At 42.7% G+C, this 26,087-nt stretch overlaps 1 protein-coding gene across 2 annotated transcripts in view; it reads left to right on the plus strand.

The window, feature by feature from the left end:
- Window positions 1–26,087, plus strand: part of LOC110317313 (putative DMBT1-like protein) — a 126,461-nt gene that overhangs the window by 46,833 nt on the left and 53,541 nt on the right. The window contains exons 10-25 of one of the 2 annotated variants that reach the window (XM_029539375.1): window positions 920–958; window positions 2,584–2,731; window positions 4,727–4,917; window positions 5,882–5,911; window positions 6,812–6,853; window positions 7,106–7,159; window positions 7,719–8,036; window positions 8,805–8,834; window positions 9,704–10,021; window positions 10,566–10,598; window positions 12,757–12,789; window positions 13,813–13,966; window positions 15,850–16,067; window positions 17,940–18,257; window positions 18,931–18,957; window positions 21,913–22,066. In XM_029539375.1, coding sequence (XP_029395235.1) covers window positions 920–958; window positions 2,584–2,731; window positions 4,727–4,917; window positions 5,882–5,911; window positions 6,812–6,853; window positions 7,106–7,159; window positions 7,719–8,036; window positions 8,805–8,834; window positions 9,704–10,021; window positions 10,566–10,598; window positions 12,757–12,789; window positions 13,813–13,966; window positions 15,850–16,067; window positions 17,940–18,257; window positions 18,931–18,957; window positions 21,913–22,066 — 2,107 coding nt within the window. Of the gene's footprint in view, window positions 1–919; window positions 959–2,583; window positions 2,732–4,726; window positions 4,918–5,881; window positions 5,912–6,811; window positions 6,854–7,105; window positions 7,160–7,718; window positions 8,037–8,804; window positions 8,835–9,703; window positions 10,022–10,565; window positions 10,599–12,756; window positions 12,790–13,812; window positions 13,967–15,849; window positions 16,068–17,939; window positions 18,258–18,930; window positions 18,958–21,912; window positions 22,071–26,087 lie in introns of those variants that run through there. The other variant, XM_021191745.1, reaches the window with a different exon arrangement.

Raw genomic sequence — 26,087 nt, forward strand, 5'->3', positions numbered from 1 at the left:
GAGAGAGAGAGAGAGAGAGAGAGAGAGAGAGGAACCAACCCTGCCAGGTAGAAATAAATTGGTCCAGAAGGATCATCTCTAATGGATGATACTAAGCTGAGAGTTGTTCGAGGAGAGATGTTGGGAGCCTGGAGGAACCCCTGCATCTTCAAGTCCTGACTCAGCATCTCTTAGCAACACTGTGTCAAAGGAAAGCTGAGTGTGGGTGTGTGCATGTGTGTGTGTGCATGTGCACACGTGCAAGTACATATATGTGTTGGCCACTGAGCTCCAGGGATCTACCTGTGTCTGCTTCCTTGGCACTAGGATTGCAAATATGTGCCACTAAACACAGCTTTTTGTACACGGGTTCTAGAAACTGAACTCAGGGTCCTCTGCTTGTGAGGTAATCACTTTACCAACTGAGCCTTCAATCTGGCCCCTGGAGTGGTGTGTCTTCTGGTTTCTATATCCTAAGCTGTAATCCCCAACCCCTTGGGTTACTGGAAGAGGCTTTAGGAGCTAGAATTTTATGTCTTTGTTTGATTGTTTTTAACAAATATTTTTTTTTCCTCAATGCTGGGCTTTGAACCCAGAACCTTATTCATGGTAGGCAAGTACTCTACCACTGAGCTAAGTTCCCAGTTTTCAATGTCTTGTTTTTTTCTTTCTTTCTTTTTTTTTTAATCTTAATTTTAAAAGTATCTCCTTTTTCTGGGGGACAAGAGAGTCATACAGTGAAGTCTAAGCAGGGTCTGTGTCAGCACCACTTGACTACTGTAGGACAAAGCCCTTCGACGGTCACATCTCACCTCTAGAGACTGATTCAGGAGGGGCTGAGGGGCTGTGCCTGCCATGCCCTTCTCATGGTTCTTGTGTACAGAGAGCGGTGCAGACCCGTGGCACCTGTTGCCCACATGTCCCTTTTCGTGTTTGGCAGATCCCCCATTGGCTGTCATGGAAGGAGCAATGACTCCAGGTGAGAACTCAGTGCTTGGATGCCCTCTTCCTTAGAGCTCAAGCCTTGAAGGGATTCTTCCAGGAAACAGTAATCACAATACCACTTATCTAGGTCACCCCACTAGAATTGTTCTACATGAAGAATCCCAAAGAAAAGGCCAATGCACTTAGGGATGTGGTTTCCTGTCTAATCAGTCAAAGAAGGAGTTTCAAACAGAGACATGGTGCCACTTCTGCATTCTCGAAGCCAGAGCACTACAAGTGAAGGTTAGACACGGCCATTCGTATAATGATATTGTCAGTCAGCACCTACAGCCACTACTTCATAAGGGGTCCACTATGAAGAGCGTGCTTGCCTTCTCTGCTCTTGCCCTCTCTCCATACCCCCCTTCACCTCACTCTCTTCATTTTCTCTTGTTCTAGCTTTGACTATGTTTCTGTGTTCTAGAACCTCCAGCTGGCATAGCATAGACTTAGCACCATTTGATGACAAAGAGCTAAACGATGATGATGCCTGAAGTACCTGGCTGTTCAGAACCAGTCCACACACAGCCAGATGATCTGACTAGATACGAGTTCTTTACCCTGCCATTGAACTGAGTGATGGAGTAGACATACAGACAACCAGGTTAAAAAACAAAAACCAGACAGGCAAATGTGTGGACTGGTGTATGTAAAATGCTAACATTAATAGCGAGATATATGACTCAGGCCAGCTTCTTTCTACCTAATAGCAGATATTTAATAACATCACTTTTAAAATGATGGTTGGGTGGGCCAGACATCATCATCATCACATACATACATAGAAGTCCTACACAGGTTCACTCTTAACTGGTAACACAGAGGCAGTGCATCACTCATTGGTTGTTTGAGATCATGAAATATTCATGGGTAGGATGTGATTGACAATGAATTACAGAATCCACAACTATGGAATAATGAGAGAGAAAGGTCTTACCAATATTCATCTTCCCAGCAGGAGACTAGAAATCTCCATAAAGATGAGAGCTATTTCAAACTTCAGATACATGTATGTTAATAGCTTATGTTTAGAAGATATTTTAAACCACTTTATAACTTCAATACATCCCAAGGCACATCCACAAAGTAATGACCAGTAATGAAAAAATGAAAAGGAAAAAAAAAGGTGTAAATTATAAAATTAGTAAACTGAACAATACAAGCTAAAGCTTTAAAGCACCTTTTCTTAGAATTTCATACAATGAGTATACTGTAGTTGTACCATATCCACCCTCCTCCACCCTTCTAACTGCTCCTATGATCCCCCAGTCCACATCTCAAATTTAGGCAATGTTCTTATCTATCTATCTATCTATCTATCTATCTATCTATCTATCTATCTATCTATCCATCCATCCACTCATCCATCCATCCATATACCTACCTATCTGAGTCCAGTGAGTGTTTCCCATGTGCTCAAGGGTTTTAGGACTGATCACTGGAGGAAGGACAACCTATCAGGAGCCTCATCCCTAGAAACACTGACTGTCCCCCGGAACCATTGACTACCCGTAGCTCTTCAGCTAGGGGTGAGGGCTTTCCTGTGAACTTTTCTTCCATTCACATTGGCATGGTGACTGATGTGCTTGTGTAGTTTTGTTGTCAAATTCTTTCTTCTAGAAAAATCTCGGTGTGGTGGAGTCATTACCAGTGCACCCGGAAAAATTAAGAATCCCCCAATGAGAGAAATGCATGACAACATAACCTGTGTGTGGGAGATCAGGGCAAATACCTCTGATCGTATACGGCTGGCATTCCCATCTCTTGAGTAAGTGATGCATACTAACTATATAAGCATACAGTGCAGTTCAACATTTTAACTGTTCATCCCTACGCTGGTTCTCATATGCAAAAGAGTCCTTTGTGCATTTTAAACTTTTTATTTTGAAATAACACAAAAGGAAATTGCAAAAATAATACACACCCCTGTATGCCCCTCACAAGCATCTCTCAGTGGTAGAACACTAACAAATGCAGCAAATTAATATTGGGGTGTTACTGGTAAGTAGACCAAAACCTGTATTTCAATTCCCAACATTTTTTACATGTAATTATTTGTGCGGGGGGGGGGGGTTCCACACAGTTTAATGTGAATGGCATCACAAAGTCACAGCTCCGTTCCAGGTACATCACACAAAGGAACTCCCTCCTACCTTGGACTTCTTGGATTGCCCAGATTGTCCATCTCTGTTCCTTCACCATGATCTATTCTTCACCTCTATATGTTGCCATTCCAAGAGTGTTCTGTGAATGGAATCATGCAGCATATAGTTTTGGGGGTTGACTTTCTTTCACTCATCATAGTACCCCTAAGATCTATTCAGGTTGCTGTAGTACCCAGGGGTTTTGCTCTTTACTGTGGAAAAGAATTTCATTCATATGGCTGTGCCAGAGTTGGCTAACCCTTTCCATTCTGAGAAACATCTGGCCCATCACTAGACTTCAACTATTGCAAATGCAGCTTCTGGGAGCATTCAGGGGAGGTCTTTATGCTAATGTAAGACCATTCTTCCAGGCAGAATACCCAAGACTATGACTGCTAAGTTGTAAGTACACAGTTAGCTTCTTAGAACAGATGGGATTTCCCAGGATGACTGTCATGTCACCTTCCCACCGGCAACACACGTGACCCGGCTTCTGCAAGCCCTAGGTAGTATGTAGGATTTTATACGACCTCTTTTTGTACAAGCCTGTATATATAATTAGCTCTTTACTTTTGCTGCTGTCAGAGAGACTGTGAATTCTATAGTTTTTACACTTTCATTATATGTATAAGGAAATATGAATGATGAATGCTTTTTTGTGCGTTGGTGCATTTTTCTAAGACACATTGCTTTATTTTTTAATGTAATATTTCATATACTATTTGAAAATTTCAAACATGTATACAATATATTTTGATCATATTCACACTTTCATGCACTTTTAATTAAAAAGAAATTCACTTTACAGGCTTTGGATAGGAGAGACAAAGAGAGAGGGACACACACACACACACACACACACACACAGACACTTCACAGGTCCTGGCTATCTGGCAAAAGATACAGAATCTGAGGAAATTTTAAGTTTTAGTACTATAAATACATAAAAATGAAGTTATTCATAGATTAAAATCATACTGAAAATAACCCCAAGAAACCCCCACATTATTTATCAACTTGAATTGTGCTTAAGGATGGTTTGGAATGGATAGCTGAGAGGGCATAGTCTGCCTCGAGCACTGGTGACAGCTACACAAAAGTTCACAGAGCACAGAGAAACTTTGCTGCTGACAAGGCCAGATGGCTTTCACTAAAGCAGTGGGACGGATCTATCGCCCACATCCCTATAGACAAGCTGTCAAAGCTTGTCTCTGTGAGAGGTGGGGTGGATTTGAACCTAAAGCCCACAAGCAACCAAACCTTATTGCTCATTTTAATTTTTTTCTCTTCCACATCACATAGTGGAATGGCCTTGATTAGCTGTCAGTCCATGACTGTGAAGTACCCTGTGGTCACAGCTGCTCCCAGGTCTTGAACAGGGGTCCTCTAGAGTCAGTGTTCTTCCTCTTCCATCTGTGAAAAGGCCCCTTCCTTGCAGACAGTGATTTTCAAAGACAGAACAATACAGGATAAAGCGATCATACTGTGTCTACATCACAGACAGGCTTTGGGCTTGCTCCCAGCATTCTTTCCTCTATGACAGAAAGCAGGACTCACAAAATACCTCCTAGTCTTGTGATGAAGAGATTAAAAGGGATTCGTGATATTTGCTTCCCCAGCCTTGACTGCACCAATGAGTATTTTGAAATCCTGGATGGCCCTCCGTCCTCCGTGAAGTCCCTGGGGAAACCCTGCCGTGGGTTACACATCACCTTTGCATCTCACTCCAGCTCAATGACCCTTGTGTACTTCCGAGGCGAAAACAACATTGGGAAAAACTTCATGGCTTATTATTATTTTGAAGCCAAAGGTAAGAAGATGGCATGGAGTCACAGCTCTGTACCTCCTGATGGTGTGTCATCATTTGTTCTGTGACTTTGGACAAGACACTTGACTGATGGGGAATCTGTCATGAGGATTCATACAACAGAGACTGGGTCATTAGGGGGTCATTTCCAATAATACTTTTCTCTAGTCCCAGATGGGTGTTTTAGATGGTACAGAGAAAGGGAGCATGTTCACTCTAGGACCTCTCTCAGTCTTGTGCACACCAATGAGGAGGTCAAGATGTATATACCAGATGAAATTGGAGTGTAAATGGAATATATTAAGTTAAAGCAAACCAATAAAATATTGTGTGTACTAGAATGTGCTGCACAGACACACATGTGCACATCGAAAAGGGACAAGAGAAAGACAGGACTGCTATAGGCTGGAAACACCAAGGAAAACACCAGGGGAATATTCATTTTTAGTTTGCCTGTGATATTAGGTAAGCTGTTCATAGAGAAACAGCAAGAGAACTCTTGAGGAGTAAGATCAGTGTTGGAAATGAGTTGCAGTGCATGCTGGGAAGGCAGAGGCTAAGCTGAGGGTCTTTGTTAAAGCACAGTGTACACAAGTTGGTAAGCTCAGTTAAAACAATTGTGAAATCAATTAAAACAATACCATCCATCTGCTAGCACAGAAAAGTCCTTGCCCATGTTATGCTTACACAAACCCTTGGTCATCCCTTTTTACAGAGGGGAAACAGAGGTCTCAGAGGTTCAGTAATTACCTGGGGTTCTACTCTCTATCTATAAGTACCAGTCAGCCCTTAAATCTGTTTTGTCTAAGATGGTGTTAAGAACAGTCCCCGGGGCCTTTAGAAAATGATGGGCTAACTCACCGAGCAAGCTGTAAGAGAGAGGAGATGCTCTTTACCAAACAATGGGTCGTATGTCTTCATAACTTGGATGATGTATCTGTTGACTGTTGTTTTCTTGTTTTTGCAGAGATGACAACAAAGGCCCCGTATCTGATCAGTGAGTCACCTCTCATGTCATTACCTGTCATTTTTAGTTTATGTTTCTTCCTCTGCCCCCAACTCCTGATGATTCTTTTTAAAAGATGGGATCTCACTTAGCACCTCTGGCTGTCCTGCAACTCACTATATAGGCCAGGGTGGCCTCGAACTCACAAAGATCCACCTGCCTCTGCTTCCTGAGTGCACCACCATGCCCAGCCTTCCTAGTGATTTACTGTCAACCTTCGCTCCCACTCTCCTGTTTCCCAATTCCTAGTTCAAGTCTCAGATGCCAGAGAGATTCTGTCGGTAGGGTTTCTGCATGAACCTAATGTATATATACATATGTATATATACATACTTACATATATATGTATATATACATATGTATATGTAAATATATGTATATATGTGTGTATATATCTATATCTATCTATATCTATATGTATCTCTATATATATATTGATAGATATAGACAGATATAGATAGATATAGATATATATATATAGATATAGATATCTTATATACCAATAACAAACATGCTGAGAAAGAGATCATGGGAACACTTTCTTTAAAAATAGCTTCTAAAAAATGTCTAGGAATAAAGTTAGCTGAAGAGGCAGAAATTCCTCTACAATGGAAATTGAGTTGAAATTGAGACTAGCCATCACAGGAAGCAAGTCAAATGTGGGGATGGTTCCTCCTAGAAAAACAACGTATGCGGTGAGGAGGCAGAGGGGTCAGCTTCCATGCTGCTGAGCTACATGAGACCCATGTGAAGAGAGGGTTTGGCTTAGGACACTTTTTCTTATATAAGTAAGAAGGTGAACGAATCCAGGGGGATCTGGGTGTTCAATGAAGACTGATCTTAGGATGGTGTCCTTGACTTCATAAGTCTACCCTCATCTTGTCCCCATAGCCATCCCCACAGCAACTTCCAAGATGGTGACAGAAAGACCACGTAAGTCCCAGAAGGCACCCATTTGAGTACCAAGTGTTTCTTTCTCTCAGCACCCATGTCCGTACATGCTGTACCTGCTTTGTGTGTGAAATGCTAGAACTACATACAGTCCATTTGCAAGCAACTTACTCTACCTAGGATGTAGGGCCATTGCAAACCCCAGCAGTCTTCCAGCTCTCACATCCTGAATAAACAGATTGTTTTGTTGTTGCAGCTGTTATTATTGGTTGGTTTTGCTTTTGTACCTTTCAGAATTCTCCAATACTCCCAGTGGGAACATCTCACCTCTTCCTGTACCTGACTCAGGTATAATTAGCCTTCCCATCACAATTGCTAACTGATTTTTCCAAAATGGGCAGAGCCTCGGAGCAATGAACTAGACCAGCAGAAAAAAGAATAGGGCACTTCTGAAGCAGGGGTTGCAGAGGGCCTTAAATAGATGGACATGTTGTTTGCCATGAGTAGAGTTCAGGGGAATCCTTTTGACTTTTCTGCTTTCAGTTCCTTCACAGACAAGGTTGGCATGCTAACACCTTGCTGTATAACCTTGAGCTACCATAAGATTGACACTTGAAAGCTTCTCACAAAAATAACAAAGTTTTGTTCAAGATTCATTTTTTCCTGCATTTAGTCCAAACAGATTTGTGCATGTTTCTGACATAATAGATAGTAATCAGTGGACTTTGTATGCCCTAAATGCTATTGACAACCCCTGTGACTTATCACACTCCAGCTGGGGTTGACTAGTTGGCTGACTCTAGTAGGTTTTCTTTATCTAATAGAATATAGGAGAGGGCAGCTCACACATCTCATGGAAAGGTGTCATGCTCCCAGATGACAACAGTCACCAAGTCTCTGCCTGCAGGGGACTGGCCAGAGCTGCGGCTGGTGGGTGGCTCCAATCGATGCTCAGGACGTGTGGAGATCCTCTACCAGGGAGTCTGGGGGACTGTGTGTGATGACCTGTGGGACCTGAATGAAGCTGAAGTCATATGCAGACAGCTGGGGTGTGGTCAGGCTGTGTCTGCCCTTGGCAAGGCCTACTTTGGCCCTGGTTCAGGAGAAATCTTCCTAGACAATCTCCAGTGTGCTGGGGTGGAGCACTTCCTGGGCCAGTGTGCCCATTCTGGCTGGTCAGACCACAACTGTGGCCACCATGAGGATGCTGGTGTCATCTGCTCAGGTACTCTATCTAAGTTTCTCATTTGGCAGTAATCATTAGCACTGTGTGCTTTGCTGAAATACACAAAGGATATATCTGAATTCAGAGGCAGTGGCCTGCTGCAGGAAGGCCAAGGCCGCATGGGGCTGCCTCTCAGAGCTGCAGTGAACTTCCAGACTGCATCTGTGTAGCATCTACATTTTTTAGAGCCCCAGTCTCTTCACTTAGGAAATTAAGAGACTAACTGATCTTTTACAGAAAAGAAGTTTTTGACAAAGCACTGTCTTGCTTCCTAACAAAGAAATGTACAACTCATTATTCTCCTTAGTCATAATATGGGGGAAATTCTGGGAGCTGACTAATTTCAATTGCCTGTGTCAGTTTTTTCAAATACCTTGATTCATGCATGAGTAGTTGTGAGTAAACAGGTTCCCTCTGGAATATCTACAGCTAGCTTTGTCTGACAATGGAATTGCCTACATGGAATAATACATGTTACTCATGTATCTATCTCACCAGTAAATAGGCTCGGGCTCCTGAGAGCAGACACTATTCAAACCACAACTGTCCACATCTGTCCATCTTCCCGCTTTGCTGTAATAAATTAACACCCCAGACAGAAGCTTGTTTTAGAGCTACTGATAAATTTGTTTTTCCTGGTATCGTGTTCTTTAAAGGGATTGGTAATAGATTAATCAATACAAATGAGAGTATAATTAAACTTTATCTTCTGTTATTAAAGCCTGGAGTTCCTCCAAATACCGACCCATTTGTTTTTCTTACTTACAGATGCTGGGAAACCTCTGTCTGACGTTCCAGGTCGGTGGTGTCTTTCATGGCTGGGCATTAAGTACCAGCTGGCTTGGTCCTTCACCTCTGAGGAGTTCACTCCTGGCTGCAAAAACTTTTATGGCATGCCATGGGAAAGTCTGGCTGTGACTCTTCTCGCTTTTTCGTGTGTGGTGTGTTGTGTGTGTGTATATGCATGTGTGTTCATATGTGTATCCATCGTTTGTAAAGTATTCATGTATTACCTAAAAAAATAGGCTACTTGTTTGGTCATTTTCCTCACTGGCATAACACCAAGAGAAAAGGTGCATACCAAAGCGACATGGCTCCTTAGGGCTCCTCGCCTGTACTCTTCTCTCTGGTCCAAAGGATGGTTTTTGTTTTTTGTTTTGTTTTTGCTTGTTTGCTTTTGTTTGTTTGTTTTGTTTTTGTTTTGTTGGTTCTTCCACTCATTAGCTCCTTTTCGCATTTCTAAAGGGTGTCACCCAGGATCTCTTCTCTGCCACTATCCTCTAACATCCCATCTTTGCTTTTGTTGTATTTATCACATTGTGGAAGGGTACGTTGTACTGTGTTTAAATTTCACAAGTGAATAGACTCAGGTTCCCTAAGAGTCTATGGCTATATAATCCATGGCTAACACAGGAAACAAAAAAGCCTGCTGAAACAAAATTTGCTGCAACCCCCACAAACTGCAACTCAGAAATCCATGATAAACATGAGAGTGAATGAATGCCCAAAGCTCTACCCAGCCTTCCTTTGAGCCTAGTACTGCAGGATTCCAAGTGAAAGTATTGGGGTGTGGGAACTCATACCACCTCTCTCTCTCTCTCTCTCTCTCTCTCTCTCTCTCTCTCTCTCTCTCTCTTTCTCTCTCTCTTTCCTATCTCTCTCCCCAGGAGACTGGCCAGAGCTTCGCCTAGTGGGTGGCTCCAGTCGGTGCTCAGGACGAGTGGAAATCCTCTACCAGGGAGTCTGGGGCACCATATGTGATGACCTGTGGGGTTCAAATGAAGCTGAGGTTGTATGCCGCCAGCTAGAGTGTGGTCAGGCTGTTTCTAGTCTTGGTGAGGCTTACTTTGGCCCAGGCTCAGGAGAAATCTTCCTAGACAACCTTCAGTGTTCTGGAATGGAGCATTACCTCGGCCAGTGTCCACATTCGGGATGGTCTGAACATAACTGTGGCCACCATGAGGATGCTGGTGTTATCTGCTCAGGTATCCCTTCTCTTCCTATGCAGCTGGAGGAATTTTGAAACATCTTTTGTGGGTGAAATTTTCCAGCCACCCATTTGATTCTTTAAACAACCCTTCAGGACCAGGTCCTGGGTGTATACACCTACCCTGTCATGAGTAGCACTTGGCCACTATGGGAAGTCTAGGCTATCTATTGATACCACTCTGGAGCATTGCAGTAAAGATTCCAGGGTTGCTCTCTTAAGAAACTATCACTGAGTAGTTTTGGGAAGGAACTCTGGAGCCTGCACTTTAAGAGTTCCCCAGGGATTCTGCATAGGAGTACCATGAGTACCTAGCTCTCCCCACCATGAGACATAGCCTACCTAGTGGCTGGTCTAAGTTTTCTAAGCCAAGAACTCACCTTAGATGAGGATGTCCAATTGATGGTTCTAGAAGCTAATTTCTTTGTCCAGATAGGCCATGAGTCTGTCCCACTTACTCACCATCCCCTTCTTGTCACCTCACCTTCCATCCTTTGAGCTTATCTGAAAGAGTGACCTGTTGTTTCTCTTTCTGTATACAGATTCAGATGCCCCTCCTCCACCTATGCCACCAGGTATGTCCACTGCTCTCCTAGTTAAGGAAACTTCCCACACAGGAAGAGCAACCGTGAAAACAGTACCAAATATCTTTTTTATGGAGCTATTCATACATGTATAGATGGATTCTTCTCAACTTATGATGGAGTTATATCTCAGAAAGCCCAATGCAAAATTACCCTAAGTCAAGGAATACATTCTATATAGCTAAGCTTCTGAAAGTCATGGCTCAGCAAGAGCACACTGAGAGCACTTGTCATGCATCCTCACTATCTGCGGTGCCTGGGAGCTCACTGCGGAGTCCCAGCATCTCAAGGGAGGATCGGACCACATATGTGACCCCAGGAAAACATCCGAATTCAAAATTTGAAGGACAGTTCCTCCTTCATGAAAAGCCATATGTCAAATCTTCATAAATCAGGGACCTTCTCCAGCTATTAATTCCCTCTAGGAAAATATTTTGATTATTTTTGTTTTTCAAATAAACAGACACATAAAAAGTTAGCAAGGCAATTTTTGGCTATGGGCCAAACTGCCAGTACACTTGACCTCTAGTCATTTGCCATACACACACTGACCCAAGACACCCAGATCAGACAACTCTATAGTAAAGATGAGGGGACAGTTTGCTCAGGTAATTTCTAATCACCAAGAAAATTCCTTAAAAGACACATATGCTATGTTTTCAGAAGGAAGATTTAGGCAAGGTTAAGCAATTTTGGTCATTAAGTAAATTAATGGGAGAACCAATTTTACATTACATATACATTTATAATAATATATAATCTTATATAATCATATATGATACTATATAATAATCATATATATATATATGTATATATATATATATTAGAAAAATCAGACTAATATGATAAATTCTAGAATGACATTGGAGGTGAATGAAAACATATTTCTTTTCATTGCATGCTCTGCCCAAAACATTGGTAGATATGATGCAGGAACCCTTGATACATTAATTACTTAATCCCTATAGTTGAGGATAAGGGAGATCCAAAGCCTGCTCACACTCTCTCTATCAGGGACAGCTTAGAGAAAGCACCTCTTCCTTTCTCTGCCCTCCCAGGACCTCTCACATTTCTCTCCAGCAGGAGAGACATCTTGTAAGATTTATCTTGAAGGAAAGTTGGCATTTACCGTTTGAATGTGCCTGGATTATCTTTCCAGTTGCAGAGAGCACACAAGGCACAAGGCATTGAGAGAAGCATCTCTCTTGGCATTTGCCTGCAGGAGATCTTGATGAGTGCTGAGTGCCCCAGGCAAAAACAGCTTGTGTTGAGGTCATTACTGAGAAGTGTTGTCTAAACCTACAAGGCCATGATTAAGGCCATGAATAGTAGAAAAATTTCAAATTTCTCAAATCAGAGGACTGAACCCAAGGCCTTGTGCTTGCCAGGCAAGCACCCTCCCACTGAGCTAAATCTCCAACAGTAGCTATTCAATGAAGTGTTGCCTGTAGTTTGCTCATTTAGTGGGAATTGTATAAAGAGATGAAGAAGGATCCATTCTGGTTATCCATTGTAGCCTCAAAATTTAGTGGTTTAAGACAGATACATTCCAATACATGCCATGGTTTTGTGTGTCAGGAATTTGGGCAGGGCTCAGCTGGGAGATTCTTCTGCTCCCCAGAGCATCAAGCTAGGATCTCAGGGTCATTTACCTGGGTTCTGGTTTGGAGAGCTCAGGATAGCTTCATATACATCAACAGTGCCTTCATGAGTGCACTGCAAAGGTGAGCCCTCTTCCTTTCCAGGGAGTCTCAGAGCCTCTTCATCCAGTCACTTCAAGGGGTAGGATGGTATGAGGCTCTATAAGTAGGCCTCGGGCTCAGAAACAGGAAGCATATGTCAATAGTTCCTTAAGACATAGCATGGCTTCTGCCATATCCTGTTGTTTAAAGCAGTTACAGAGCCCACTCAGGTTCAAAGGAGGGAGCCTAGTCTTCATCAGGTGACAAGAGACATGTCCAAGTATTACTGGAAGGCTTTGCTCTGCCATAGAACTATAGAGAATGTTCACTTAGCAGCTTCAGACTCTTCTAAGTTGGCATCAAACTCATTGATGTTTCCAAGGAAACCACTCACCATGTACTAGCTTGTAGATAAGACTAAAGATTTCCCCTGGATGTCATTATTATCTTCTTTATTTTCTTTCCAGGTCCTCCTCCAACTTCTCAGGATCCACTAACAGGTAGTCACTTCTTTATGACATGGTAACTCCACGGAGGCAAATTCCAGGCAATGTCCAGGAATGTAGTACAACAGAGCCCCTGGCATGTGGGTGAGGGGTTTACTCCTCTGGTACCACTCTGTAAATGGTGACTATGTATTAGGAGGAGCATGAGGGAAAGGAAGGCTGTGGGTCTTCCCAGGATAAAAGAGGTTAAGAAGTCAACAAGTTGGTAGATGCAGTTCTGTGGTCCGTCTGACCCACACTCAGCCTGCCTTGTTTAGGCACAGCCCTGAAGTGGATGCTCAAAAACAGCTGTTTTTCATCTGCTGTCACACATGTGTGTCTTGACCCTATTGTTATAACCTATAGATGTGATCAATGGAGAGTGGAGTATGGTGGCATACAGCTGTCATCTTGTTACTTGAGAGATACAGACAGGAGGGTGTGAGTTCAAGGCCATCTTTGGCTACATAATGAGACTCTGTCTTTACAAAAAGGACAGGGGAATGGGCTCTGTGGTAGAGAGCACTTGTGCAATACCTTGAATTTGATTCCAGCTTTCTCCCATCCCAGAATATAATTAGTGGCAGAGGTGTAGGATGTCTAGAATCAGCATCCAGATCCATCTTAGGAAAGATTAGAAATCTGTGGGAGCCTGGGAAGACTACAAGGTGGTCATTGAGGTGAAAAGAAGAAAAATCAAGCAGCTTCATAGAGTTTAGGTACAAATGAAGTGTGTTGTACTTTCAACGCTCCTCCAAATAACTGGATGATTTTGTTACCTACTTCTTAAGACAATACACTGCCTTGTATACCTATGTAGAGCTATATCTTTTCATGCTAAAATGACAATGACTATGGAAGAACTAGATCTTTTTCTTATTTAACTGTCATAAATTCCCTAATCTACAAGTTCCAGTCTGAACACACTGTGTTAAAATAAGTGAACATGATACAGCAAAATGCTTACTGTTAACTGAGAGGTGGTCCCAGTCATCAGCACCACATGGCTGCAACATGACATCCTTTTCCTTACTTCAGGAGGAAGTAACTCTTGTGGAGGAGTCATTTCCAGCCTCTCTGGTTCATTTATGAGCCCACGGTACCCAGAAAACTATCCAACAGACATCCAATGTGTTTGGGAGATCCATGTGGAGAAAAATTTTCGCATAGAACTCATGATTCCGAATTTGAAGTAAGAAACTAGTTTTAAAGAGAGGGTTCAATCTGAATAAGACTGTTGGGTTTCCTAGCTGTGGTAAAGACATTTTCTTTACTGATCGGAAAAAGTGGAGGATCACAAAACATAAGAGCATTTCCAAGTTCAAATCTGAATTAGTTTTGTAGCAGTATCTAATAGTTCTCTTCTAGCTAGGAAAATGCAGCAAGTCATTTATTTTTTGACACAGCTCAGCTTTGGAAATTTGTCTTTTAAATTTTTATTTTTTAATCTTATCTGGACTTATTATTTTATTAATTATTTTATTTATTTACATTCCAAATGTTGCCCCCATTCTTGGTCCCCCTCCATGAGTTCTTCACCCCATCCCCCCTTCCCTTTGCTTCTGAGAGGGTGTTGCCCCACCCACCCATCCATTTCTGTCTCACCCTGCTAGCATCCTCCTTCCCTGGGTCACTACATTACAGTATTAGGTGCATCCTTTCCCACTGACCCCTGACAAAAGCAGTCCTCTGCTACACATGTAGTGGAGCCCATAGACCAGCCCATGAATGCTCTTTGGTTGGTGACTTAGTCTCTGGGAGCTCTGAGGGTCCCAGGTTAGTTGATACTCTTGTTCTTCCTATGGGGTTGCAGTTCCCTTCAACTCCTTCAGTCCCTCCCCTAATTCTTCATAGGGGTCCCTAACCTCAGTCCAATGGTTGCCTATAAGTGTCTACATCTGTCACAGTCAGCTGCTGGTAGAGCCTCTCAGAGGACAAGATATATTCCCGAAGTGCTCAAAACCACTGAACTTATACACTAAGCACCAATATATGTTCTTTCAGGCTAGCCTTTTTCTCGTCTATATTTTATACAGACTTTAAGAGACTCCTTAGACATGTTGGCCAACTATTACAGGCTTGAGTATGCATTTTCTAAGTGTTCCCCAAAGTGAAAGGAGATGGGATAGTCATTGCCTTTCCTCTGATGCAAAAAGGACAATGTCCCATAGTTACTGCCATCTTCTCATGGCCATGCCAGAAAGAAATAGCTGACATTTTAGAATGCCCACTGTGTGTCTAGACCCTAGATTGCATGCTTCTTCTCCACCTATGTTCACATGGAGGTCAAAGGTCATTTCAGGTGTCATTTTTCAGGCACTATCCACCTTGTTTTTCAAGAGAGATTTCTCATTGGCCTTGAGCACTTAAAGAAGCTAGGCCACTATAACCAGAAGTTTCGCATGGGTTCTGGGAACTAAACTCAGGTCTACATGTTTAATAACAAGCACTTTACCCACTGAGCTATCTCTATAGACCCTGAGTTATATGCTTCTAGGCTTTGTCATGCTCCAGCATCACTATAGCCTATGAATGTCTTTACCATCCTCATTAGATATGAGGAAAATGGACAAATGGAGAGTAACTAACTTGCCCATTGACAACAGATGCAGGTCTATATGATGTCAAAGCCCCAGTTCTTCACCAAAAGTTTTCTTCCAGCAAAATCTTTACAAGGCCTTTCTTCTCTGGCATTGCACACACCATGCTGCAATAGAGCAAGATCATGAGCTTCCATGATAAATCAGCCTCAGCCATGGGCCGAATCATGGTTCCATCACGACTGTACCAAGGCTGTTAATTCAGACTTGCTTTAAATCCAAACAAACAGTAATCACAAACTCCTAACGTGTATTACCTTTGTCGCTAGTCAGAATCACTATAATTTTTTTAAATTAGATAAAGTTGTATTAGTAAACTTCATATGCTACCTGGGTAAAGAAAATAGAGTCCTCATAAAGCATTTGAGAAAGACTAATGAATACTTCATGTTCTGAGATTGTCACATTTTGGGGCATTGATACTGAAGATGTTGGTACTGTGTCACTAATACCCAGCTTTCATCCCCACCCCCAGCCTGGAAGATATCCTTGGATGTCCCTATGACTCAATCGAGATCTTTGATGGCCCCAGAATTGCATCACTCTCCATGGGGAAGTTTTGTGCCCCATCAGCTGTAGTATTTTTCTCCTCCTCAGACATCTTGACAGTGGTGTTCCGCAGTGATTATATGACAACAAACACAGGCTTTTATGCTTTCTTCAATGCAATTCCACAAGATGGAAGAGAGTCAGGTAGGAAGCTTAAAGTAGCTTTGGGGAGATAATAGAGAACAATTTCTAAATTGACACTCCTATCACAAAGCCTGGTTAAATTTTAACCCACACTCCCAAACACACACATACCCCACCTGCTAGAGGTGGGTAACATCACAAGGAGTTAGATTTTCTCACCATGAGGGTCAGGTTACCAAGCAACAATAAAATGTTAACATGCATCCTGTACAAATGCTGCAAAGGGTAGCTGTAAAAGGTCAGACAATTTCAATGGAAAACCAAGCTCAATGAATGGTCTTCAGGCTGCATTTGCTATCACAAAGTCTTGGGAACTGTCCAGAGTTCTGAAACATGGAAGCCGAACACTCCTGAAGATTTCACACACACACACACACACACACACACACACACACACACACACACACACACACACCTTTACCTGTTGCCCCAGCTCACATGTAACATGTCTTAAACCATAGATGCACCCTGACTTGAGGCTTGGGGACTCCTGCTAGCCTTGGCCTCGTAGACAGTCGTTGCAGAGCTAAGGAACACTGCCTGTCAGTGGTGAGATTGCTGATGCTTAGATTCCCCCTGCAGGAACTCCAGTAATTCTTTGAAACTATCAGAAAACCAGATAAGTAGTAAGTTCCTGTCTGAAGTTTGGGTTTGTTTGTCTCTGAGGAAAGAAACTCCTTTCTGGGTGTGATCTGTGTATCTTATATGTGTGCTCTCCCTGATTGATCCTGAGAGCCTCTATGATAAACACTTGATAGAAGCATGACTTTAGAAATGAGGAAACAGCTCAGAGAGGTGAAGTTATTGTCATGTAGGGGGCAGTAGAATGAGATTCAACCCCAGTTTCTGTCTTACTCTATAACCCTTGAGGTTTGATGCCCTTGGTCATGGATGGTACAGCCGCTAGGGGTCTCTTCCTTCCTTCCTTCCTTCCTTCCTTCCTTCCTTCCTTCCTTCCTTCCTTCCTTCCTGCCTGCCTGTCTGCCTCTTTCTTTCTTTCTTTCTTTTTTCTTTCTTTCTTTCTTTCTTTCTTTCTTTCATTTTTCTTTCTCTTTCTTTCTCTCTCTCTTCTTTCTCCCTTCCTTCCTTCCTTCCTTCCTTCCGGCCTGCCTGCCTGTCTGCCTCTTTCTTTCTTTCTTCTTTCTTTCTTTCTTTCTTTCTTTCTTTCTTTCATTTTTCTTTCTCTTTCTTTCTCTCTCTCTTCTTTCTCCCTTCCTTCCTTCCTCTCTCTCTCTCTCTCTCTCTCTCTCTCTCTCTCTCTCTCTCTCTCTCTTTCTCTTTCCTATTTTTTATTTTGGGGATTATAATGTAATCACAACATTTCTCCCTTTCCTTTCCTCCATCCAAATTCTTCCATATAATCACCCACCCCACTGCCCTCCTTCCAGTTTCCCCCTCACACACTCCCTTCCCCCATTCATCCTCCCCTCTCCTCTGAGAGGGGGGAGGCTCCCTTGGGTATTCCCCCCTCTGACACATCAAGTCTCTGCGGAGCTAGGTGCATCCTTTCCTACTGAGGCCAGGCAAGGGAACCCATTTAAGGGAATGGGATCCACAGACAGGCAACAGCTTTAGGGACAGCTCCCGCTCCAGTTGTTGGGGGACCCACATGAAGACCAAGCTGCACATCTGCTACATATGTCTAAGGGGCTTAGGTCCAGTCCATGGATGCTCTTTGGTTGATGGTTCAGTCTCTGAGAGCCTTCAAGGGGTCAGGTTAGTTGACTCTGTTGGTCCTCCTGTGGAATTCCTATCCCCTTTGGGGCCCCCACTCCTTCCCCCAACTCTTCTATAGGAGTCCTGGACCTCCATCTGATGTCACTTTCTACATAAACTTCTCTATGTTCAAAACCGTAATCTTCCTCTGTTTAGAAGAAAGACCAGTGCTGCGGTTGGCAGGTAGCTCTGGACAGTGCTCGGGACGAGTGGAGATCCTCCACCAGGGGGCCTGGGGCACCGTGTGTGATGACCTGTGGGACATGAATGAAGCTGAGGTTGTGTGCAGACAGCTGGGCTGTGGCCATGCCATTGCTGCTCCTGGAAGTGCCTACTTTGGTCCAGGCTCTGGAAACATCCTTCTGGACAACATTCAGTGTTCAGGAAAGGAAAACCACTTTGGCCAGTGTTCCAGCTCTGCCTGGTTAGACCACAACTGTGGCCACCATGAGGATGCCGGAGTTATCTGCTCAGGTATTCTGTCTCCTGTAACGGGTTCTTTCTATGAGGCATCTTAGTGATGGATAGAAGCCATGAACAGAGCAGGGATGTGACTCCATTGAAAATGGCCTTGTTAATTACTTCTCACATTGCTGTAAACATAATATCTAACAAAGGCAACTTACCAAAGGAAGGGCTAGTTTCTGACTCATGGTTCAGATGAGGTCCACCATGGCAGAGACATCATGGAGGACAGAGCCTGAGGCAGCTGGTCATAATAAATTGAATCCAGGAAGCAGAGAAAGATGAATGTTGGCACTGAACTTGATTTTTTTTTCATTCAATCTAGGACCCCAGCCCATGCAATTGTGCTGCCCACATTTAGAATGGTTCTTTCCACCCCAGTAGCCTAATCTAGAAACTCCCTAAAGAAGCCCAAAGGTTTGCCTCCTAGGTTGTTCTAGACCTGGTAAATTGACAAGGGCAACACTTCTTTAGCAAGAAAGGCAGGAAATGCAGAGTACAACTGGCTTGAAAACAGATGCACGGGGACACTTTGTTGGCTTTTCCTATTGTCTGTATGATCCACAGATGTGATGTTACCCTCCCAGGGAGACATGCCCACGTTAGAAAAAAAAGATAACATTTTTCTCTGCATAGAATTTAATTTAAATTCCTTAAACTCATTTATTTCCCATCCATGCAGATGCAGATGTGACTCCTTCACCAACAGGTAAGTTCAACACTAAATTCCATCTTTTTAAAGTTGAGAGATCTGTGTCCTGACTTAGACACTGGTGGACAGTGACCCCAGCAGTGGTTTCCAGTTCTGGATGCACAATGGAAAGTTCTAAGATTCCCAAGATGGGTCATATTAGAACCTCCAGAACCACCCCTAGTTGCCAGTAATAGTTGAGCTCTCATGTGATTGTAATGTTCAGCAGAAATTTAAAAATCAGTGGTTCTTTATATTCCCTGCACATTAATCCTCTGTGAAATGTGTAGTTGGAAAATATGTATATACATGTGTGTGTGTTTATATGTACATGTCATAAGCTGTGAAATTAAAAAGAGGGTGATGGGGGGATGACTTGTTAAAGGGGGTGAGAAATAGAGATTTCTATATTTAGGTAATAGGAGTATAGACCTGGGAACTAACTGGAGAAGGAGAACCAGGAGGAAGCAGATGAAGAAGCACAGTGTGGAAGGGGAATAGCAAAAGTTGGATGTATTGATGCATATGTACTCTACCTCAACATTCCCAACCATACCTAGTGATTGTTACTGTTGTCTACCTCCAGTGAAGGCCTCAGTCAAATATAAAGGTTGGGAGCCCATTACATTCTCTCTCTTAGTTGACCAAGGCAATTTATAGAGGAAAAGATTTATTGGGCTAACAAGTGTCAGAGGGTGAGCCCATAATGCCCATCATGGTGGGAAATATGGCAACAGATAGGCCAGGAATGGCACTGGAGCAGTAATGGAGAGCTTATGTCTGATCCGCAAATTGGAGGGGATTGTATGTGTGCTAACTGGAAATGGTGTAGGCTTTTAAAACCTCAAAGTCCACCCCCTGAGTGAAACACTTCCTCTAACAAGGCTTCACCTCCTAATCCTTCCTACACAATTCCAACAACTGCAGACCAAACATTCAAATGTAAGGGCTTATGGGGACCATTTTCATTCAGACCACAAGGGGGATGGACCACCTATAACCTGATAGAACCCAATAAGCTACTTATTGATAGAGCACACTGTAACTACCTCTATACAAAAGAAATTTACTTCTGAGATTCTTTAGATTAGAAAAAAGTTCATTCTGTTGATACCAAACAACACTCTTGACAAAGGACCAGTAAGTGGCTAGCATCTATTAATGCTAAACTTCACATTAGATCTGGCCAAAGAGGAGACCTAAGAGTTAAGGGTGTTCTCAAGCCATCTGATCTACCTGCTTCAAACTCCCCCACCAAACTTTTTATGTAAAACTCTTGTCCAGCTTTGATATGAAGGTTTGTGCCTAGTATTATTGTAACTTGTTATGCCATGTTCAGTTCATATCCCTAGGAGGTTGGCTCCTTTCTGAAGGGAAACAAATGGGTCTGAGAGAGAAGGGAGGTGTGTGTGTGTGTGTGTGTGTGTGTGTGTGTGTGTGTGTGTGTGTGTGTAAGAGAGAGAGAGAGAGAACTGGGAGGAGTGGAAGGTGGGACAATTGTGATCAGGATGTAATTAATGTATGAGAGAAGAATAAAACACACACCATGTGCGTGCATGTGAACACACACACACAAACACAAAACTCAATCAAATACCAGAATTCCACGGGACAAACTTTCAAAACGTATTGCCTTTAGCTCACCATATGGTAGACACTGATAGTACAGAATATTGAAATATATACTGCATACAAAGCCGCAGGACACCTGCCAGGAGAAAGAAAGGACCTTGAACATGTACCAGCACTCCCTAGTGAGCTTTCTCTTCCCTCAACAAAACACTTGCTCAGCCTACCCATCCCCATTTTGGCTGTAAGAATTCTGAATTTTGGCCTCCTGGGTTTTGATACTTAATGCTTTACACAGTATATGTTCAAAAAGCCAGAGGTGTTTCTTGTCAACTGAACAATCAGGACAGCCCTTGCCTTGGCGAACCTAGAATTCAACAGAAAGGAAGTCATGTGGCTGGGCGTTATATATGATTTTTCTGGTCAATCAACAGAGGGAAGGGAACTCCATCCAAGATCAGGTGGGGAAGATGAATGAGCATCTGCAAACTATTTGTCCAAACTTCGAAGTAGCAATGCGCTCATTCATTGGCACTCAGTTGTAAAATGTCTGCGTGATGCTGGCTCTAGTCTGGTTTTCTCGGTTTTTTGAAACTTCTATTTCTCAATCCCATACACCACAAGGTACTATCTTTCCTGAAAGTAACATAAACTAGAATGGCATTATGATAACTCAAATAAACATCATGGACATCTGTCTGTCCTCTATGACATGAGGCGGGGAAATGGGTGGGATGGATCCCTCGTAAGCAGGTAGGTTGACTGCTCTTGAGTTGAGCTGGCTTTCAGGGCAAGAGTCTAGGAAGACCATTAGAGAAGTATATTCTAGGGGACTAGAGAGAGTGCTGGTAGTAAAGCACTTGTCTTACAAATGGAAAGAACTAAGTTTTATCCCAGGAACCCACATTTTAAGAAAATCTAAGCATAGTGCTGTGTGCTTCTAATACCAACATTATAGTGACAAAGAGGGGTGGATTTGGGGGGCTCCTGGGCAAGCCAGCCTAACTTAACCAGTGAATTCCAAGTCAGTAATGGACTGAGTCTCAAAATACAAGGTGGGTGGCACCTGAGAAATAACATAAGGTTGGTCTCTGCCCACCCCATGCACACACATGTACAAGCACTTATACGAACATACACCCCACGCACCCTCAATGTACATGCATCCAGTGTCGCTTTCAATCAGTTTCAGGTCCTGCCTGCCAATCGTAAATATTTCATCCTCCCATGCTCCTCTTAGATCTACGCATGCCAGTCAAACTGTGGCTATCCTGACCAGCCACACCACTTCCCGCCCTCTGATTCTCACTGTAGAATCTGACGCAACTCTAGATTTCACATCTGGGAAAATGCCAGGTGCATTCCTGAAGATGCCAACTACAAGTCTCTCATCTGCTTTCACAGAAGGAAGTCAGTCCTGTGGAGGAGTCATTTCAAATCTCTCGGGCTCCTTCTCCAGTCCTTGGTATCCTACTAACTACCCCACGGACACAGAGTGCATCTGGGAGATACATGTGGCTGAGAAGTTCAACATAGAGCTCACAATCCCAAGCCTGAAGTAAGCAGCCTTGCCTTGCCTTTCTCTACTTTAATGGCCAGACTCGATTCGAATCTGTGATTCCCCAAGAAGAATACTGTCTTAGTCAGGGTTTCTATTCCTGCACAAGCATCATGACCAAGAAGCAGTTGGGGAGGAAAGGGTTTATTCGGCTTACACTTCCACATTGCTGTTCATCACTGAAAGAAGTCAGGACTGGAACTCAAGCAGGTCAGGGAGCAGGAGCTGATGCAGAGGCCATGGAGGGATGTTCTTTACTGGCTTGCTTCCACTGGCTTGCTCAGCCTGCTCTCTTATAGAACCCAAGACCAGAGATGGTACCACCCACAAGGGGACCTCCTCCTTGATCACTAATTGGGAAAATGTCTTACAGCTGGATCTCATGGAGGCATTTCCCCATCTGAAGCTCCTTTCTCTGTGATAACTCCAGCTGGGTCAAGTTGACACAAAACTAGCCAGTACAAATACCTTTTCCATAGGGTTTTTACTTTTTAATAAAAACCCATCTTATAGTCAATTATCTCAGTATCCCATTCATTGAGGTAATGCCCGTGAGTGCCCAGTCACCCAGATGTGGAGCTCTAGCTGGGTGGTCCACACCTTGCCCTTGCTCCATCACACATAAGTTTCCTCCTCCTGAAAGATCCAGATTGGGCTTTTCTTGTTGTCATTGTCTGGTCATCTTTTCTCAGATACTATGTTGCTTTTCCCTTCAAGAATTCTATCAGGGGATCTGGACAGTGGTGGCACAAGCCTTTAATCCCAGCACTTGGGAGGCAGAGGCAGGCAGATTTCTGAGTTTGAGGCAAGCCTGGTCTACAGAGTGAGTTCCGGGACAACCATAGCTATACAGAGAAACCCTGTAAAAAAAAAAAAAAAAAAAAAAAAAAAGAATTCTATCAGGGAATTTTCTCCAAAGTTAAAGGACTTTATTCATTTTCCCCATCAAATACCTTGTGCTTCCTACTTCTTTCTCCAGCCATCATCCATTTGAAAACACTTACCCATATATTAATGTATATTTACACATATATGTTTATGTGTATACCTTTATATATTGCATATACAGTTGCCCCTTGGTGTTCATTATTGTCTCCAAGATCCCCCATCACCTGCCACAGAAGTCTAAATCTCATATGAAGTATCATAGTATTTATATGTAGCCTTTGGACATTTTCCTGTGTTCCTTAAATCATGCCGGCTTACTTACACCCAAGGGATGCAGCGCAGATGTGGGACAAATTGTTGTCATGCTGCGTTGTTTCTGGAATGGTGACCAAACAAGCCCATACATGCTCAGCACAAAGATTTAGGTCAAATATTTTTGACTCGTGCTTAGTTAAACCCTCAGGTGCAAAAGGCCAACTACAAATACATGCATACCTTCATATAGGTAACTTCTTAATTAAAAAACACAACCTTTCCAGATGCTATGAAACCACAGTTTTGTCTTCCTACACTGTCACATCCTGGTAATTCCTCTTCCTGGCTTTGTCTCTCAGTTTGTCCAGATTTCTGCGTTTCCTTCTGCCTGCATTCATTACCCACAGCAACCAATGATCCCGGTTCTCCCTTTAAGATGTAAAAAGTGCGGACAGTGGAGTAGCACATGCCACACTCTCAAAGTGCCAAGCAGCTGTAACCCCCCAAGTCTCCTATAATCTACTTAATTATTAAAGCATAAATTCCTCCTATACTTTTAAAAAGCACAATGATTGTGGAGTAGTTTAATATATTGCCCAGAACAAGGTGAAAGTTGATAATTTTGGAGTTTGATAGTTTTTAAGTTGAAATATATTGTTATTTACATCTTCTTTCTTAGGCTATAAAATTTTTATTTTTTTCTTTTTAAAGACATTTTTATTAGATATTTTCTTCATTTACATTTCAAATGCTATCCCCAAAGCCCCCATATACCCTTCCCCCACCCTGCTCCCCAACCCACCCCCTCCTGCTTCCTGGCCCTGGCATTCCCCTGTACTGGGGCATGTGATCTTCACAATACCAAGGGCCTCTCCTCCCATTGATGGCCGACTAGGCCATCCTTCTCAACTAGAAGTGATTGTAATACCCGCTTCTAAAGCATTTCCTTAGGTCTAGGTGTCATAATTGGGGTCAGTCAGGGGATGCTGTCATCTAATGGATGGAGGTGAAGGCTGTTAAGTGTCCTGTGATGATCTAGACACTTCCCTCTATCCCTCCCAAGAGAAGTTTTCCAGCACCATCGTAGCACAGTGGCGAGGCTCTGATCGAGAAACCCTGCCTTATGCTGAGGTTTGTTTTTCCTTCTGCAATCCCCACAGCACTTTGCTTCACACTTATGTGGTAAAATTGTGTCTATCCATGGTGGCTGCAGAGATAGCTCAGTCAGTAAAGTGCTGGCCTGGCAAGCAAGAGGATCTGAGTTTGATCCTCAAAACCTACATAAAGAAATGGCAGGCTGATTTCTGAGTTCAAGGCCAACCTGGTCTACAAAGGGAGTTCCAGGATAGCCAGGGCTACACAGAGAAACCCTGTCTCAAAAAAAAAAAAAGAAAGAAAGAAAGAAAAAGAAAAGAAAAGAAATGCTGAGTATGGCAAGACATACTTGTGTAACATGATATATACTTATGAATATAGGGCAAGTATGGCAAGACCCCGTTGCTGGGGAGGAGGAGCCAGGCTGATCCTTGAGGCCCAGGCCAGCAAGGGACCCTCTCTTAAAAGGGATAGATGGGTTTTCTGTTTAAATTTTTTTTCTTACTAAGCATTCTTGGTTGTTTGTTGTTGTTGTTGTTCATGAATATTTATTTATTAATCTAGGCATTAAAGAAATCTAACCACCTTCAAAAAATTTAGGAATGGGTTTCTTATAGACTCATGTAGCCAAGCATTGAGAAGCATTTATAAAAACAGCTGATTTACCACAAAGAATGACAAATGAATTTGTCTGTCAAAACAATGTCTTATGTAATGGTAATGAGTATCAAGCCTGAAGACCTGAATTTCAACCACCAAATGTGAGGAGATGACTGACTCCTGCAAGTTGTCTTTTTCACTCCACATATGACTTATACTATGCATGTATACGGAGTACACACTCAAAAAAATAATAATGCATTAAAAACATGATGAATGCCAGAATGCAATGAATTAGAATCTCAAAGCACTTGAAATTAGAAAATACATAGAGAAAAGAATTAAAATCTGCAAACCATGGTCTCATTTTTAGGGAAATTATCACTTAAAAATAAAAGAAGGCTGCTTCATACATTAAGGGCACTGTAGCTGTTCTCCCCAAATAAAGCAGACTATATTCTCCAATATCATATCAAGCATTCTTGTTTTTGAAAGGAATTATTACTCGAACTGAGAAAAATGGGTCACCTAGGGGCACATGGTATTTTTAGTTGATTTGGCAAACAAGGACTCAGGAGTTAGGTAACTTACAAGAACTGGTTCAGGAGCTGCACTAAGGAACTACAGAGGAAAGTCTGAGCATACAGATGTAAAAAGAGAAGGGGGTGGGGGACAGTCATCACCTGACTGCAGCTGTAGAATTATCTCATTTGGTTCATCCAGTAGGGAAGCCCCTAGCCATGTAATTATGTTAGCTGTTTCTAGTTAAGCTTGGATTATCTTTCTTTAATACAAAAGTAGCCATTTATTTATTGCTTTTGAGCCACTGGGGATTGAACTCAAAGCCTCAAGTTTATCATGCAATTCCTATACCACTGAGCTGTAATCTCAGCCCCAACACAGTCCCCTACAAGAAATAGCTCCAGTTCAGCTATTTATGTTACAAATGAAAGTCAAGGTCCCTCTGGGCCTACTTGGCTCCTCTGCACGGAATGCTTTGGGCATGGCCTCCTTTTCAGTTTAATACCTACTATTGTTGCTCTGATGTACCTTCAACATGCGTTGCATGTATGCTTTTGTTTCTTTGCTTCTTCCTTCCTTCCTTCCTTCCTTCCTTCCTTCCTTCCTTCCTTCCTTCCTTCCTCTCTCTCTCTCTCTCTCTCTCTCTCTCTCTCTCTCTCTC

This window comes from Mus pahari, chromosome 1, assembly GCF_900095145.1.
Source record: "Mus pahari chromosome 1, PAHARI_EIJ_v1.1, whole genome shotgun sequence".
Taxonomy (NCBI): domain Eukaryota; kingdom Metazoa; phylum Chordata; class Mammalia; order Rodentia; family Muridae; genus Mus; species Mus pahari.